Consider the following 19,689-nt stretch of genomic DNA (forward strand, 5'->3'; position numbering starts at 1 on the left):
AAACAGAATGCCAGTTCAGAATGTTTGGAATGCAGTCGCTTTAAAAGGGAACTCTGCAGAGAGGCAGGGGACAGATTTGGCAGCGACACAGGGGCTGGCGCATGCACACCGAACAACTTTAATTAATAAGTGAAGTCCCAAAGCCGGGGGCCTGTGCACGTGAGCGGCGGCTCACATCAATATCTTGATTCATAACTAATCCTATTTTTGCTGATCATTGTTTAAATATAATATGTCCTCAGAGGAAAAGCAATGTTTTTGCTCAGTAAATAACCTTCACAGCATTGTGAGTGACTGGCCGTGTAGCGAAGTGCTTTGTTCGACATTAATGTCTGTTCTGTGTCTGTGAAAAGCTACACCGTAGAGAGCAGGCCTGACGGGTTATTCCCTGGCATGGCTCTGGAAAAGCTCTGTTTACAAATAAGAGAGGAGAAGGAAAAGAAACTAATGAAACATAGATTGAGATCAGAGCCCACAGGGCGAGTGTGGCCTAGTTTTCAGCTTTTTGTGTGAGCCGAGCACTTGAAAAACACTTTCTGTGTGATTAATTTTTTCTTGGGCTTGAATGGGAAGAGTAGGGTGGGCATGGAAAGCCGCAGTTATGCGGTCAGAATGGATCGTTTGGTGACAGGCAGGGTCCATAATGAAGTTTTTGTCACATCTGCCAATGCAAATTTCGAAAATATATACAATTTTGTCTTAAAATGTATAAATATTTCCTACCAGCCCAGAAACAATTTTGCTGTTTTTTTTAGTTTGTTTTTTAATAAACAATATGTATTTAAAAATATATAAATGACAAATGCAATTTTATTATTTTTAATTTAATTTAATTTCCATTTTAATTTAAAGAAAATTCCCCTTTGTTTACTCGTCAAAGCCAATTTTACTTGCATCTGGTGCTTGGCAAGAGTTCATTTAGGTCCCTGGTGACAAATTTGGTGGGTGATGGCTGAAAGAGGGAAATAAAGCAAGACAAAGAAAGACCCAGATGTTGATACTTACGTGTACACTGCTCAAGCTCGATGCTGGTGCTCATATGGATGTTGTCAACCCAAATGTGCCCTCGACTGCCTCGCTCAAAGAAGCCCTCGATGATAACCTTGCAAATTAATCAGAAAAGAAAGAGAATTAAAGACTGTACTGTGTTACGGGTGTCAATTTACTTGTTTATCATTATATACATCACGGATTTCTATTGGATGAGTCTGTGTGCACCTGATATTCTTTAGGGGACTGAGGCAGGATGGTGCGGCCTTCCCTCCACATGGGCCCCTGGTCTCCTTTCAGTGCCCAGAGCAGCGTCTCCTCCTGGTCATCGTCCCGGAGCAGCACACGCAGACTGTCCTGACCTTCACCCTGAAGCTGGTAGTAGAAGAGCAGACAGACGGGACGGCGCTCGGGTCCCACCGATGGACTCATTAACCGTGCACGCTGCGGCTCTGACTTAGGACTCACCTCTACGTACAGGAAATTCCCAAAATCTGAAGAGAGACAGAAGCAAGTGCTGATGTTAAACATCTTTTGTTGGTCCTGGAACAACAATCTTTTTAAAGAAACATGTTCCAACAACTTCCCAACCCTAATCATTACCCCTAAACCAAATATTTAATCCTACACCAACCATGATGTAGATCCAGGAATATGTCCTACATGGTGATAAGCCAAATTTAAAATGTTCCATTTTTCTGTTTCTTTCTCGCCGTTACATTGCACTGAACAATCTGGTTTGTTTTTTATGTTGCTCAGTAATAAATAATTGAACCGGAGGGAAGCAGAAACTCAGCTCAGACATAAAAACATGTCCCCCCCCCCCCCCCCCCCCTGTTTCCTGTTTTAAGAGGAAAGAGTCCTTACAACGCAATCCCTGTCAGATCCCGCTGTGGACGTCTCAGTAAAGCAGAAGAAAAATGAATAGGAGAGGAGAGGAAGAGCGGAAAACAACAATCAGAGAGAAGGTTGGGAAACACTCTGTGAGTGATCTGACTGGACAGCGTGGCACCAGAAATTATCATCATTACCCATGCTGCCTCAGCTATGATTCAAATGCTCCCACCTACACTGATGTATAGAGAAATGGCATAGTCATTTCCGTTCACCCTACTTTGACACATTTGTCATCCCAAACTTATTGAAAACACAGTACTGAAATCAGAGATCAGGCTGTCGCTGGTGTTCCTTTATGAGATGCCTAAATAGATTATGCATTTAATTAAAGCAGAAGAACTTCCTCTGTTTGATCTTGGGTATACATATAGGAAAATTAATTACCTTTTCACAGGGAAAGTTCACCGTTGCATAGACACTATTTGGCTTAGGTTGATGTGCCTGAAGTAACCAGAGGGCAGGGAAAGGTACTTCTGGGATTATTGTTTTTAAGTGGAACCTTCTACACCTAGAGTTAATTAGGCTGACTGCGCATTAACCCTTTCTGGCCCTCTGTTTTTCCGTTTCCTGGTTAAACCACTGGGGTATGAACACTCTGGAATGCTCAGAGTGCTGTTCCAGGAGCCATGGGATCTACACGGCTTAGTGTGATGTTGGATCGTTTTATGGGAGTGAGCTGTGCTATAAAGTGAATGAGTTGAGCAGCTCTTGTCCAGGGATGCTGGGAAGCCAGAAACATACTCCATATGCAAAAACATCACAGGCATAACTATAGAAGTCTGTTTCCACCTTGGACTTTTTATCTTGTAATTGTGTATATTGTATATTTCTTAATGTGACTTCATATCTATTTTTATTTTTTGAATTCTTTCCTTTACTGAGAAGAAACAGGCTTCCGTATGAAACATCTACTCGAGTCTGGCAGTCAATGGAGAAAGTAGCTTTTTGGCCCTAGATGATGGACTTACATCACCTACAAGCTTACCAGCCAAACATTGACCCCTTGATCGGAAAGAGTCTAGCTACAGTACTAAAGCACTACATGCAACAATACTAAGAATACAATGTGTACTTGTGTTATGAATTGCACTGAGATACATTTTGGAAACCAACTTCTTGTGAAATCGAGTTTGAGTTTCTAGAAGTTTTGTGTTAGGGGATCTACACAGTTTGTTTGGAGAAGGTGAGGAATGTGACGTGACACCCCTGGTGTTAATAAGAGAGAGAGAGAGTGCGTGTGTGTGTGTGTGTGAGAGAGAGAGAGGCGAAAGTCTTGGGATTGGGGGGTGCACTTGGTTTGGGAATGGTTAAAACAGGACAGGATTCTTTCCTCTTTACTGCTGGATCTCTCTTTAAAACTTGACATATGGAAAACAGTGCAATATTTTTTTAACAGCCTCACAAGGCAGAGTGCTCCAGGAAAGCAGTGAGGACATGGAGAACTCTGTGTGTGTGTGTGTGTGCATGCAGAATTAGTGAAGCACTCATCTTTTTTTTCACGTAGGGTTGATAAAGGTCAGGTAAGCTCAGGGATGTGAAGAGATGAACAAACTCCCAGAGGAAGAACGAGGATGGACTGAGAGAATGACAGAGACTATTCCCAGATTTCAACCATCACATTAATTACACACCAGTAATGAGACGGATGGATGGGAAATGAGAGGTGAGCGCATGTGTGTGAGTGTGTGGATTCATAAAGAGGACAAGGGCAAAAGAAGGTCTTAAAATGTCTTTTGTGCAGTACGGTCACAGTAGGTCACCATACATCACAATACTTCCTTCTGACCATCTTCTGCTGTCCCTGTTTATTTTCCTAACAATTCTTATTAATCAAGCACATTTGTCTTCTCAAAGTTCCTGATATTCCCAATGCTATACCAAAATTCCCACTGTTTTTGTTTATGTTTGAAGAGATTAGTACGTAATATCTTTTATTAAGATGCACTTACTGTCAGATCCCAGTGTCAGGTCCAGACTAGGACTGGAGGAACTATACAGAGACCACTTCAGATCAGACATGGGGTCGTGGGTCCATCCACACATACTCTGCTCAAAGTCACACAGACCACCCAGAGATGACAGAGTGGTGGGAGCTGGGAAGAGAGAAAGAGCAAACCATACTCATTTTCCATGACCGGTTGTAGGCTCACACATACTATATTTGTCCTATGACTATATGTGTCCTACGATATGTATTTCCTCATGATATATATATATATATATATATAAATATATATATGAAATATAACCTGCATATTCTTACTGTACATGCATTTTCTACATGTATATTTTATTTATTATATGAGAACAAATTTTACATACACAAATTCCTGTCTCACTGTATTTATTTCCAGTTTCTAATGTACATCATGTACATCATGTGCATAGATTTCTGTCTCATTGTATGTGCACATTTTCCTGTTTCACTGTACATGACAGTTTACATGCTGCGAGCCTCTACTCATCAACACATAAGTGTGCAGAAATGGAGGGGCGGCAATCTGTTATTAGAGCTCTGGGAAAAGCAAAGCTGCAATTACACAGCAGAGTACTGTAAATAAAAGTGCATGTGTGATATACTAAAATTGCTTATAAAAACATTCATTAATGAGACATGCTCTACTAGATATTCCATTACACCTCAGCCAAGTATTTTGTAATATACATTAAATTGATTGGATATATTGATATTCACTCAACAGCGAGATCTGATCTCGTGCACTATAGTAATATTTTCTGTAAGTAAGGTGCTCTGTTTGATTACCTGGTGTCCTGTGGGCGATACTTGTCTCGTCCTGAGGGGGAAGGGTAGGCGTAACAGTGTCAGGAATGGTGGTAGATTCTAAAATAAAGTAAAAAACAGCACGTTTTAGAAATAAGCCTGAGACTGGGAAAAATTGTGCGAGGCACAATTAATATCCTCTAAAGAAGATCATTGTACCAGTGCTGATGAATACACAAGCCTCCCTAACTTAGACACACACACATAGTGTCTGGAAAACACTCCTCAAATAAGAAATGACAGAATAATCACACATGATCGCACACAGGCATGCATGCACACCAGCATCTGTCCCCCAAAAAGTGGCCACAGCCACCAGACACACATAAACCAGGCCGAGACAATTAAAAATGTGCACATGCACCACATGCACATTGTGCGTTTACAATAAGATAAATATTAGAAAACCACAACTAGAACAGAAAAATTCTAAGCATCTGAGAGCTATTTACTGTGAAGTGCTCTGATAGAGAGAGAGAGAGAGAGCATATTCAAGAGCCACCTCAGACAACTGCAGTTACTGTACCAGTTACCCACAATGCATTTAAAAGTGAAACCATTGCTGCCACAGCTATTTTCCATGAGTCACAACACAAGACTTCCAAAGACATTCCCTCCTCTGACTGTCTCTCGCTCGCTTTCATTTTTATACAGCAAAATACAGTTGTTGACTTCTTTAGCTTTATTTCTCTTCTTTCTCTCCACGTCTCTCGCCCATAAGTGACGTGAGTTTTGGCCAAAATGACACGAGCCAGACAGCAACAAAACAATTGCAACAGCGCTCTTACATGGTTTCTGCGGTGATAATTTGTTATGACGGAAAATGTTAAATCAGCCGTTGCATCTCTCTTCGTTCCCTGCGGGGGATCAAGCGGAGGAAGATTTAGAGACAACGAGGCGTAAATGAGTAATGATTGTCAGCTCTTAAAGTCATTAATGTCATTACTCTTAACAATTCCCTGCTTAATTGGCAAATACGTGAGTGGCGTAACACTAATCATGTAGACACTTTAGCACAACATGAAAAGGAGAGGCCTACTGTAATATTAATATGTTATTAATTTCTATAAGCGGGTGCGTACATGAAAGGGATGCACCAGCTGGCGGCTTCTGACATTAAACTCTATTAATTTTCTGCCCTTTACAAATGCAATTAACCTCCTGGGAACTGAGAACTCTCTGTCAGGTAACACACCTTTCTTTCTTTAGCCTCACATACATAAAGTAGGACACTCTCCTGTCATGTCTAATGTGCACTACTGTTCAGTAAGAATTTTTGTAATGTTTTTTTAATTGTTTTTTTAAGGCTGCATTTATTTGATAAAAAATACAGTAAAACTTTTTTAAAATAACTTTTTTTATATTTTAATAAATGGTAAAGTTTACTTTATTTCTATGATGGCAAAGCTGAATGTTCAGCATCATTACTCCAGTCAGTGTCACATGATCCTTCAGAAATCATTCTTTATGCTTATTTACTGCTTAAGAAACATTATTAATGTTGAAAACAATTAATTTTGTGGAAACCATGATATATATATAAGTATATAAGTTGAAATCTAACAAACTTTTAATCGCTTTTAATCATTTTAATGCATCCTTGCTGAGTAAAAGTATTAACTTCTTTTAAAAAAAACACTTTTAAATGGTAGTGTATATGTTTCTGTTAAAGGTGTTAACAGAGAGGTCATCATTGTGGTTCATCATTGAATCATTGGCTCATTCAACAAGTCTTTTCATTTACCTGTCAATTAGCTAATGTTCAACAATATTCAACATTATTTGCAATTATTTTTAAACTGACACCAGATATTTCCCTTAATGTGATTTCTATATACCCTATGTGAAATATGCTGCTAATTCCTCCCTATACCTGAAGCTCCAGCTATGGATCAGAGCAAGACACGGCAATAGATTTCCAATATGCTCTAAAGCTCTATTGCAGCCAATTGATCTGGATCTGGGCGTTGCCTGAGATTTCCTCCACAGCCTGATAACACATTAAGGCCACGAAATGTTTACAAGTCTCAAAGACAGACCAGATATTTACAAGCAAGGGCTAGTTTTGGGGTCACTCCTCATCACCCTGAAGGATTACCTTGTTTTTAACCTCGGCATTCAGGGCACAGAGCGGAGTTAGCCCTGCGTACAGCCTCATGGGTCCCGCTGAGCCTTGGCAATCTCTGACTCAGCGTTTTCATGGCAAGATGGAAAAAATGTTCAATTACATAGAAAGCCTTGGAGTAAATGTGCCCCTGGCAGGCAGACCGGCTGTACTTCAGCGCCTGACTGAGATCTTGAGCAGAGACTGCGTAGCAAGGAAAAACAAAGACTGATGTGTGTTTGGGAGATTATGTGGAGTAACAAACAAAGAACAGGAGTCAGACCGGATCAGCAACTGTGAAAGTGATCATCAAAGCTGATGTGGCGAATTATAACAATGTGTTCATGTACACAACCACATTAAACGAAATAGTAAGCATGCTCCAAACATGCACAAACACACAAAAACGCATACTTAATCACTGATGCTTATTCATAGGCAACCTAATTAAACATTTCCAACTTGAAAGACAAGGCTTTTGGCCTCCAGAATTAAAAAAACAAAGCCATTTTCCTGCGGCACTGAACTAATTAAAGCTTTTGTCTCAGTGTCTTTTGAACACAGAAAGTAACAGACGGTTTATCGTGTTATATCTCAGCTAGTAAATTCCCCAAATGCAAACGCACAGATACATACTGAGTTCAGACAGGCCTGTGCTTGGCCTCTGATAAGGACTTTCATCACGAGCTCAGTTAAACCAACAAATCATCTCCAGGAGATAGATATCTAATATGCTTCACATGCCTAGAAATGTTCAGGGCGAAAGTGTTCATATTCACATCTGATGTCCTCAGAGAACCCTGCTTCAGAAACAACAACGGCGATTTCAAAAAACAATCTTCAGCCGGCTTGATAGAGAGCGAATGCTTATCACAAACATTTCAAATCTCTTCAAAACAGTTTTTAAGTTTATACACTGCACTTAACCATGGCTAGAATGCTACGGCGGGTTGTTTAACACCATATAACCTATCACAAACCTTCATATTGCTTGGCTCATTAAATATCCATTTAGCAGTTGTGTTATTAATCATGTTAAACAAACCAATAATTGGAAGTCACGGTGTCATTTAGTTTTATGTTTCAGAAAATCTCAAGAGATGAAAATTCCAACCCAATCTCATGAGAAAAAGTAGCTATTCTACAAGTTGGCGATTTCAAATGAATTCATATATTTGATTCGTATGAAACCGTATGTTTTTTTGAAAAAAGGAAAAAAAGAAAAAAACTAAGCATGAAGGTCCACCCCAGACTTAACTGTCAGTGGGACGTAAGCAGATCATACAAAAACGTACAGCTTCATAGGAATTTGCCACTAAGTCACCAAAACATAAAATAGTTATTTTTTTGGGGGAAAACTCTGTCATCATTTGCTCACAGTCATGTCGTTCCAAACATGCATTTCTTTATTTCTTATGCAATGAAAGTCAAAGGGGTCCACCCAGTATTGTTTTGGACCCCATTGACTGTCATTGCTTGGGCAAGAATAGCTGAAATATTATTCAAAATGTCTTCATTTGAGTTCTGCAGAAGAAAGAAGGTCATATAGGCTTTGACATAATTTCAATTCAGTTTCCAGTAGGAGAGCTGTACTGTACAAAGACTGAAGTAGGCATTATTTTATAATAAAGAGCAAGGAAGATGTGCAGTATGGAAAAAGAGGAGGGGAGGAGTGGAGATCAACCTAAATATTTACACTGGGAGGATATGAAGAATGACATGTGGGCTTTGTGGGTAAATGCCTGTGTGCAAACACGGGTTGTGTAGGGGGAATACACTAAACAGAAACATGTGGATGAGAACTTCAAAGCGCCAATTTAACTAGATCAGGGGAGCGGTTGTCCTTCAGCTCACATGCATCCATCCTGATAGAGAAATAGCAGGGAAAGATGGTGAGGGAGACCCTCGGTTTTGGCGAGAGAATGAGGTCGAGCCAGAGAGAAATGATTACACCCTCCTTGTCAAAGATGATAAGAACAGGAAACAATTTTCCATCACATCTCCAGCTGCCCCGGCAAGGAACGAAGAGTGGAACGCTCTAAACCACCCGCTGTCCTAAACCACACCCACTGTTCCCTTGACGGACAGCCACAGGCCCTGCCCGCACATCTGAGAGTGATCGGTGAGTACTGCACATCCTGACAGTAACAACATACACTGTAAAAAGTGAACAGTTGGATCAACTTAAAAAAATTACTTCAATTGGTAAATTAAGTTTTCTCAACGTAAATTATCACGTTTTATCGTGAAAAACGTGATAATTTAAGTTGAGAAAACTTAATTTCTTTAGGGGTTACCAACTGAAGTAATTTTTTTAAGTTGATCCAACTGTTCACTTTTTACAGTGTATATAATGTTCCAAAAGATTCTATATCAAATAAAAGCTGTTCTTTTAAACGTTCTATTCATTAAAGAATCCTGAAAAAAAGTTTTACACAACTGTTTTCAACATTGATAATAATAAGAAATGTTTCTAGAACAGCAAATCAACATATTAGAATGATTTCTGAAGGATCATGCGACACTGAAGACTGGAGTAATGATGCTGAAAATTCAGCTTTGGCATCACAGGAATAAATAATATTTTACAATTTAGGTAAAACTTTATTTTACAGTGTCCTTGTTACATATGTTACATGTAGTTGCTATAGTAATAACAGTAAATTATGCATACTTACATGCAATTAACCCTCAACCAAACTCAAATCCTACCCTAACCCTATAGTTAGTACATGTAGTTAATTAATATTACTCAATCACACTGTAACAATGACACCTTCAAATAAAGTGTAACCTATTACTGTTTTTGATTAAATGAACAGTGAACATAAGAGACTTATTTCAAAAAAATGAAAAAATACAGACCCAAAACTTTTGAACAGTAATGAATATATAATTCCTCCCTACCCTCAACCCTTCACTTGCGATTTTAAAACACATTTTTTGATATATTTGTACTCATAATTTTCATACATAATTGCTGATTTCTGTACTTCTTGGCTAAGGCAGTTAGCCATTCCATTCACAGCTGTTGTTTGAAGGCCTTACTGTCTGCTGTGAACTGCAGTAACCCTGTGCTCCTGAATCTCAGCACCTTTACTCAGCCTGAGCGGGAGAGGAGTTTAGCCGAGCCTAGTCTCAAAGGGTTGCATGCTGTGTTGAAGATGTCTCCCTCCAGCTTCTTCAATTTTGAGATGCACTGCACCCAGCAGAGGTCACTGTCCTCACTCTTTCTACCTCTCTCTCTCTCTCTCTCTCTCTCCCAGAGAAGGAACCTTTGGCTTGACGTTGAGTCCAGTAATGAATAATAGACAAGGGTGCCTGATTGAAATATCTAAAGTCCCTCTGTGTGTCTTTCACGGTCTTGCTCACACAATGTCTGCCTGCCACGCCTCTGTTTATTTATTCATCAATTCATTATTTCTCTCCTTGTGTCCCTCACTCCAAATTTCCTTCCTCTGGGAGAGTGATGGGATTTGGGGACAAAATCGTAGCTTAGCCGCAGCTCAGAATAACTCCAGGAATGTATGACCTTGGTTTGTGTGAGTTTGTACAGTATACAGAAGTAGTATGATATATGTATGTAATATATATTTATAGTCAAATAACCCCTGTCTGGGTGATCAGAACTACGACACAGAGGATATGACTTTACATTATCCTGCTTATGACAAGGCTCCTTACCAAATAAATGGACAGTAATATTAATTTGAGTCTAAATTACTTTAGCATGTGAGAAGAAAGAGACTGTGGAGTGATATGAGAGAAACTGGTTGCTGGGGACAATAGTCAATTATACATTATACATACATATGCCATGTAATAATAACTTCTAATAATCTCTCTTTATATGAAAATAAATGTGTGTGTTCACATGTGTGTGTTCAGTCAGTAGACGACTATGAACGTGGTGGCAGATGTGTGTGATTGGCGTAAACATCTCTGTGCAGTGAAGTGAGACTGATGTAGCCCTGTGAATATTTAACGTCTCTCTCTTTCCGCGAATCCCCACGGCCGCTCAAAATCAGAACAACAGCCAGCGTTCAGCGTTCAGCGTTCAGGCTGAGTCACTCACCCTCGCTCCACAGCTGCAAACAACCATCATTTACAAAAGTACAGTTTGCTTTGGAGGACCGAATTAGGACAATCTCACTCAAACCGTAGGTCTGTATGTTTTTTGTTGTCAAACAGCTCCTTTGAGGACCGGTACTGGTGATCACCGTGGAGGTGCTTAACAGATGGTAGGAAACGAAACAGCCATAATGTTGGGGCTTATGGACGGAAACGAAGAAAGTAAAAGGAAAATACACACAAATCAAAGTCACATGTAAGTATATATAACACTGCTGTAGCTGGGGGCGGTGTGTTTATTATTTTCAATTAAATTCTGACTGTAAAATCAAACAGGATGAGCCACATTGAAGTTGCTGCCAATATCCAATGAATACACACACCTGTGACCGCACATCATTTGCATATAAAGTTGCTACAGGCAATGTAAACAGCCTACAGCTAGGCTAATTAACTTTATTAACACGGGATGAATTGATTATCATGATTATAATTAATCTGCTTTGTGACATGTCCAAAGTCATAGTGTAAAAAATGTCACAACAAATACTCAAACCGCAGGTCTATATGTTTTTTTTTGTTGTCAAACGGCTCATTTGAGGACCGGTACTGGTATGTATGACTGTGGATGTGCTTTACAGATGGTAGGAAACGAAACAGCCATAATGTTGTGCGTACGGGCGGAAACAAAGATAATACTAAAGGAAAATACATAAAATCACATGCAAGTGTATATAACTCAAGTGTGTTTGTGTGTCTCGGGATCTGTATGTGATTAGATTTACTGTGGAGATTAGGAACTGGGGCTGTAGTTTCAACATTGAGTGGGGTAGATTGAGCCCCCTGTGTCTCGAACATCTGGTGCGCAGTTGTGCACTGCGGAGCCTCGCCGCACTGTCATCGCATTCCCTCACGCAAACATAACCGTGTGTACACAAACACAATCGGCCGTCAGTCCATTTTTCGTTACTCATTAACTCACTGGCTTTGATCCATCCCTCATTTCTTTCTTCCGCTTTGATTATCGTCTCTTTCTCTCTCTCTTGATCTTTCGCTCTCATTCATTTATGGCCCATAGGCTCTGTAAACCTGTGCCAGTATCGCACCAAGCGCCGCCGATGACACATGAAGCTTTCAGCCCGGATCTTATCTTCTGCCTGCAAAGTGTCACCAACTAACCCTGAGCCAGCACCGGCTCTCTGTCTGACTTTTCATCATGCCTTCTTCCTCCTGAAGTCTTGCTATGCTAATAAACCTGGGCACTCAGCCCTGAGGCTTCCCCTGGCCTCCACCCACATCGTCCTTTCTAGCAACTCCTCTAATGCTCCTTCGCCCCCGGCATTCCTGGAGACACAGAGCCATGAAGACAGCCCGTCGATTACTGCCCCTCGGCCTGCCGCTTTATAAAGCCCAGGCCAGGTCCAGAGGGAGCAGTCGAGTGTCCTTTTGGCTGATCGTCACGATGTGACAGGTAAAAGATTCAGGAGGAGGATATATGAAGGACATCGGGGACAGAGAGCAAAGATGGAAGTGACAGAGTGGTTTTCTTTCTACTGCTGTAGCTGGAGGCGGTGTGTTTATTTTAAATAAAAACGGATAATTCTGACTTAAAAAATCTGGATGGATAAGCCACGTTGAAGTTGCTGCCAATAGCCAATAAATGCACACACCTGTGACCGCACATCATTTTTTTTATTATTCATTAATGTGAAGTTGCTACAGGTAATGTAAACAGCCTGCAGCTAGGCTAATGAACTTTATTACTCAGCGGATGAAGAGTTTATCGCGATTACTATTAATCTGTTTTGTGTTGTCTAAAGTCATAGAATAAAGAATGAAAAACAAAACAAAACAAAACAAAACAAAACAAAACAAAACAAAACAAAACAAAACAAAACAAAACAAAACAATGAAACAAAGCGAAACAAAACAAAACAAAGCGAAACAAAACAAAACAAAGCGAAATAAAACAAAACAAAACAAAACAAAACAAAACAAAACAAAACAAAAACACAAAAAAATAAATACAATAAAATAAAAAACACTGGTCTTACCTGGCAAGTCACAACCCAGTATCTCCAGTCTCATTCCGATGCCGGCGGGCGACCACCTCTCTGGATACACCCGGATAAACTGTGCCACAATCTCATCGAAGCGACGGATCTCTGGGGTGTCGTAGTGTGTGTTGCCCTCAAAAATCTGGTGGAGCAGAATCACAAAGTGACTTTAGCACAGCTGTGTGACTAAGAGGAAAGCTAGTGGATATTCTCTCTTTTTGAGAAAGTCTCTGACGCAGCTCAGGTTTTAATTAACACAACCGTGGATGATTTCACTGGAATGTTATCAAAGCTTGCAGCATAATTGAATTCTGCTCTCAGAGTGGGAGATTGGGAATCTAGAAGTGAAATGCTGAGTCGCTGAGATGAGCAGGAAAGAATGAAGTAAGTCTTTTAATAATCTGATTCTGGTGAACTGTTCATTACTGTAGCCTTTTCAACGATCCACAATATTTAAATTAGCACGATTAACTAATTAACCTAATTCAACTCCAGTTAAATTTTTCACTTCAGTCCTCTGCTGGAAAAAGCTGAATATACAATGCTTAAGATGGGAAAGCAGGGTCCAATAAAGCCTAACTGACTTAACCAGCTCTTGACTAAAATGGACTACCAGGTCAAACCCAGGTTCACCCAGCTGATCAACCATCTAGACCAGTGTTCCTCAAATGGTTGAGTTTGAGCTAAACTCAGCAATCCTGATCTAGACCAACCTGAACCAGTTAAAAACGATGTTTCACTTTAACTAATTATCACTTTAACTCTTTAACCCAGGGTTTCTCAAATCCGGCCCTGGAGGGCCACTGTCCTGCAGTTTAGTTCAGACCCTGATCAAACTCACCAATCTGCAATTTTCTATTAACCCTGAAGACTTTGATTAGCTTGTTCAGGTGTGTTTGATTAGGTTTGGAAGTAAACTCTGCAGGGCAGGAACCCTGAGGAACCCTGCTTTAACCTGTTTTCTCAACTGATTAATAGACCATAGTTTTGAAGCAGATTAAAAATGTAATAATTAAAAAGAATGAAATAAATAACAGTTTCATTAACCAGAAAAACTTGATTGTTGTGATAGCATTAAAAATCCAGTTTAGTTCTCACCTTTGGGAAATTGGTCTTGGAGTCGATGATGTAGCTCCAGTCTTTTCCATTCAAGCTGTGGGACAGTTTATACTTCCGTACAAAAGCCCGGTTCTCTGCGCTGGTACTGCCGTCCACCCCGCGGGCCCCTTGCGTAATGATACCCCGTACGGTTTTGGGGACTCCCAGGTCCACCTGCAGCCATTCTTCACCGGCCACGGGCTGCGCGGGACTGGGGAACCATCCTGAGCGGCTGGCCACCAGCCGGGCAGCACCTGTGGCCCCGTGGATGTCCCTCATGGAGGAGGCTGATATTTGAGAGTCAGGCAGGAGGCCGGAGAGCATTCCCTGCATCTCGGAGCATGGAGCATCTGAACGGAGGATGGACAAGATAATGAGTTATGGTGAAGCAAAGGGGAATTGACATTTTAAGGCTGGAGAGATCAATGTTTCATGTCGTTATGTCATGAGAGAGGCCTTAGGAGTAAATAATAAATAAACAGAGCATGTGCGGGTGTGTTTTTTGGGTCTGCGGAGTGGGTGTTTGCGTGTAGGATTTATTACAGGAAGAATATCGTGTTCCAGGTTTGTTAGGTTCACCTCTACAGAGTTAAAAGCAAAACCCACTCAGCCCAAAACAGCCATTCTCTGGCTCAACCGCCACAAATACAAAAGCTACCAGAAATAAATGATTGATTTTGGCCTATGGCTTAAACACAGAACAAAAGAACAGGAAAACAGGCTGGGGCATCTGGTTCAAGCCCATCCTAACAATCTCAGTTGAATTACACCCAGAAGTACACCCACACTCCTGACAGAAAGAGCAGTAAAACACAGATCGAGGCTAGCGGCACGAATGTGATCGATGGCTTCACAGGCATCTTTATAGGCTTGGCAGTGCCGGATATCCCGCGAGCCGAGCATCACTCTTTTGTGGGAAAGACAGGAAGGGCAGCGACAAGCCTCACTGAGAGCAGCCTGTTCTGGGCTGGATGCCCGAGGGACAACGGCCCCCTCGGGACTGCAGCAGGTCTAATATGGAGGCCAGTGGCGTGTCCGTACGTCGTTTGTGTCAGTGTTGAAAAAGACCCTGTCTCTAAAAGCGCATTTGTCCTGCTCAGTGTCGAGGAAAAAAGGAGCGAATCACTGTTTAATAGCGTAATGATGGAGTGTGATGTCTCTGATAACATCAGTGCAAAAGCAGCTCACCTCCTTCTTCTGCTGCAGGACATGCTAACAGAATTAGGTGCCTGCTATCTCCCCATCTCCATAAATAACCAAACTCAATCAGGACCCTAAAGAGCTCTGATAAATACACATCTGAGTCCACTTGACAGGGACACAGTGGGCGTCTGGAACAATATTTGTCACGTGCTGTATCTGTGGGCCTGCTGCGCACGAAAGTTCACGAGACACTCTATCTATCTATCTATCTATCTATCTATCTATCTATCTATCTATCTATCTATCTATCTATCTATCTATCTATCTATCTATCTATCTATCTATCTATCTATCTATCTATCTATCTATCTATCTATCTATCTATCTATCTATCTATCTATCTATCATCACTCCCTATCTACATTTATTTCTTTAGTGAGCGAAAGAACAACAATGTCATGAAGCATTGCGAACAGCATAATCGTATTAAAAACAATGGAGAAATATAAAACATATACTGTATTTTAATACAGCCTATATAAGAACAATGTTCAGTCAATTCTCAAAGTTAACAACCACAAATCAGTTCCCTTAAGGGCTGGTGAAACATTTTAGATTGTGTATAGACTTGGGAAAAAGTTGTGTGGTGTGAGTTTTACTGACCCGTGATTTGACAGCCGTAAAGTTCGAAGCGTAAAGCGATTCCATTCTTCCATGCCTGAGGTCGGATGCGGACAAACCGAGCTAAGACTGGCTGAGGGATCCGGTTGAGGACCACCTCTGAGGGGTCTGCGTTTGCATGGAAAACCTAGAGAGAGAGAGAGAGAGAGAGAGAGAGAGAGAGAGAGAGAGAGAGAGAGAGAGAGAGAGAGAGAGAGAGAGAGAGAGAGAGAGAGAGAGAGAGAGAGAGAGAGAGAGAGAGAGAGAGAGAGAGAGAGAGAGAGAGAGATTTACAACACAAATGGTGGTTTGGCTGAGGCCACTCATTCAAAACAAACTAACCTAACAAACAAGCACAATCTCCCACACAGTAAGAGATCTTTACTGGGGTCAAGTGAGATTGTGACCTTAATCGCTGTCAAAATACACACACCAATGACTACACACATAGACGCCAATGTTAGCATCGTAAATTCAAACATGAAATGCTGTTTCCTCCAGAATGAGTTAAAGTCCACAGACATGGGTGAGAAAGTGTGGAGAGTGTTTGAAAAATCAGCTGTCAATCTATGGGCTTGAATGTTTGAATGCTTGAATAAAACCAGGCGCTACCACATGTTTTTGGGCGTTGTCATTGTTTATTTATTATTATTATTATTATTATTACATCAGTATGTCAGATGGTTAGTATTTCAGCACGCAGTTCACAGGGTATCATAGAAATATGCCATATGCTTCAATCACTGCATCTTGGGATGGTGAAGAAGCAAATCTCCATCTCTCCTTCTTCCTCAGAGACGTGAGCCTCTGTCAGGATCTTTGTCTCCAGAGAGAGGAAGTAGGAAAGAGTAGAAGGACCAGAAGAGGGCGAGTCCTGCTCCACTGCACACACAAAAAACAAAGCCTGGACCCTAAGGACCTGACCCATCTCAGGATCCAATGACATCCGGGCCAGCTGGCCTGGGTCAGGTCCGTCCTAGGCTGGCTTGTGCTGAGAGTGAAGGAGGAGATTAAAGGCGGGTTAGAAAAATGAGAAGAAAAAAACCTTCCGACCTTTGGGAAATCGCCTCAATATATCATAAAATAAAAGTAGGAAACTATGAACTGAGGACCTGTGGTCATTAATCATTGTGCATATGTTTAGTTAAAAGCAGTGGAGACCTGGGGCAATTGTTCAATTTTTCATCATAACTCACAGATTGCTACAAATACGCCTACCATCTTTTGGTAAATGAAAAAATAAAATATGAACAATGCGAAAGATTCAATCACAATATTGAAATATAATACAATAACTCAGGAGATAGATAGATAGATAGATAGATAGATAGATAGATAGATAGATAGATAGATAGATAGATAGATAGATAGATAGATAGATAGATAGATAGATGACGAGTGAAACCTTGGGAAAAAGTGTGTGTGAGGAGAGAGAGAGAAAGAGATGCTTTAGAAGAAAACGTGAGTGTGTAAAGCTGTTGTCAGTAGGAAGACGCAGACATGCATCGCAGAAATCTGCTTTTGTTTAATGACCTCATGATGGAGTGTGTGACCTTTCCCCTTCACTGCCTCTGAAGTTTTTCAACACAGCACAGTATGTGAGAGCCAAGTGGTGTGTGTGTGTATGTGTGTGTGACGACTGGGGGCAAGCAGTGTGTAATATATCACCTCTTTAGTGTGTGGGAGAGTCCTATTTCTCACGATTCACTGACATAACCTAACACACACCCAGCACTTCTGAAAAAAAAACAAAAAAACAAACGCAGCTAGATCAAGAAGCCTGTGAAATATGAAATATTCCGGAGCCATACTCATTGCAGCTGTATTTTCTTAGTATTATTTATATACTATTAAATTATTTATTAATATATTAAACTTATATATACCCCCCACACTATAGTTACATCAAGCCTCATGTGGTTTTTCTATTACTTTTCTAACCAGACTTATGATAGGCAAAAAAACAAAACAAAACATAGTCTTAAATTTAAAAATGTTAGTTTACTGTTGTCCTTTGACTGGACGGCTCCCTTTCCAGGCTTCTGATTAGCCAACCTGTTTAATCCAAACCAGCAGAAAACTAAGAGCTGTGAGACTACAGATGACCAGATTTGGGACAGAAGGAACACTGGCCATTATGGATAAAATTCAAAACCATGAAGATGCCAAAATGATCAAAAAGCACAGAAGAAACTAAAAGGCATAACAGGATTGAGCAGTCCAATTACTGCGAGGACGTTAGGGAGCAGGCTGAGATGAAGCTAAAGAACGGTGATTTCCCACTGGTCCTCTAAGACAGAGGAAAAGGGGAAGCGAGAGGAATGACAGAAATGACAAAGTCTCGGATTCTGACAGCAGCAGTCAATCTATAGTGGAGGTGGAGTCCAATACTGCTTCTAGCCAAACATATATTAGCGATATGAAACTATACGTTTGGTGTTCCCTTTGCTTTTTCCCACACACGCGCTCACCTGCTAATGTTTTCTTTGCATCCCTGAGCTACAAGGGCCTCTGACTGGTGTTGTGTTGACAGACACACAGGTGCTGGTAATGACAGACTCCCACACACCGAAACAGGAGAACTGCTGTCAACCCTGCTGTCACGGGCCGTCTACTGATACAAGCCCTCCCTCGCACCCGTTCCCTCAATTTTTTGCCCTCACACTGTCGTTTTTCCGTTGTTTCTCTCTCACTATGCAGCGTAATCTTTGATTGATGCACTCTCTGTGTGTGCAGGCATGCCTGTAGCCAGAGACATAACAAATGGACACTGCCGTCATCGGAAGGTTTATGCTAAATTACTTTCATGAATCATGCATTTGCGTACGTTACTTATATCACGTTCCCTCCGGCAGGGCAGCTAGTGTTTCCCAGCATGCAGTCTGTGGGGAGTAGCAGGTATGTGTTGTCTGTCTCAGGTGATGATGGTTTGTATGTGAGTGCGGTTCTGAGTATATTTGGTGCTAGATACAAGCAGACTTTTTTCTACATTTTTCTGCTATACTATTATGCGGAGGGTATTTACACATAGTAAAATGTGTTAAACAAAGCTGTGAGTACTCTTATTGGCAGATGAAAGCATTATCAAACTAGCCAAATTTTGATATAAACAATATTAAAAACATAGACCATAAGGATCTGAGAAGTGTAGAACTAAACGTCATAGAAAATCCTCACTCTCATCGACTGCCGCCTCTGTTGATAAGCGAGTTGGAGTAGTTTTGATGACAGAGAAAATCCTTTAAGTAGTGATGGCCAAGGTGATTTTTGTTGTTGTTGGACAGGTAAGGGAATTAATTATTGTGTAGACACTCTCTAAAACTCACTAGTATCTGTGTTATTTATATAAAACTCAAGCTGAGACAATCAAACGGATCAATGTCGATAGACCTAGCATCTAACAGGTTACCATGATTCATGACCAAGTACAAACCATATTCCTAGATCAACATATTTTGTTGATCCTGGAAAAACATTCCTGTCCAAAAATGTAATCCTAACCCTATCCCTTCCACTAACCCTATACCCATAACTCATCCCTAAAATCATAGGGAAATGATATGTGAATAACACAGATGTAGAAGCACCTAACCCTGGATTGTAAGCCTAAACTTGACTTAAACTCTAAACTTGTCCTTCAGATATGATTATTAGATTTTAATGTTGTTCCAGGATCAACAAAGATGTTGATCCAGGAACGTGTTGCACTTGGTGAAATCACCATTTCCGCATCTAACACCATTGTGGTATCAGTACTTAAACGCTAGCTAAACAACTACTGAATGCGCTTTTAATATTTAACTCTTTCCCCGCCATTGACGGAATTTTCCGTCAATATATGAGACAACGCTTCCCCACCATTGACAGAATTTTCTGGCTTTCCGCGT

General features: G+C 40.7%; 1 protein-coding gene across 2 annotated transcripts in view; it reads right to left on the reverse strand.

Moving 5' to 3' along the window:
- nrp2b (neuropilin 2b) overlaps positions 1-19,689 on the reverse strand; it is an 87,151-nt gene that overhangs the window by 8,973 nt on the left and 58,489 nt on the right. For both annotated transcript variants that reach the window (XM_084421756.1, XM_084421757.1), the window contains exons 8-14: positions 15,806-15,950; positions 14,000-14,349; positions 12,899-13,043; positions 4,652-4,729; positions 3,837-3,980; positions 1,219-1,484; positions 1,006-1,102 (exon numbers count right to left, since the gene is read on the reverse strand). In XM_084421756.1, the coding sequence (XP_084277882.1) occupies positions 1,006-1,102; positions 1,219-1,484; positions 3,837-3,980; positions 4,652-4,729; positions 12,899-13,043; positions 14,000-14,349; positions 15,806-15,950 (1,225 nt within the window). The remainder of the gene's footprint in view (positions 1-1,005; positions 1,103-1,218; positions 1,485-3,836; positions 3,981-4,651; positions 4,730-12,898; positions 13,044-13,999; positions 14,350-15,805; positions 15,951-19,689) is intronic.

The sequence above is a fragment of the Rutilus rutilus genome (genome assembly GCF_951802725.1).
Source record: "Rutilus rutilus genome assembly, chromosome: 10".
Classification (NCBI taxonomy): domain Eukaryota; kingdom Metazoa; phylum Chordata; class Actinopteri; order Cypriniformes; family Leuciscidae; genus Rutilus; species Rutilus rutilus.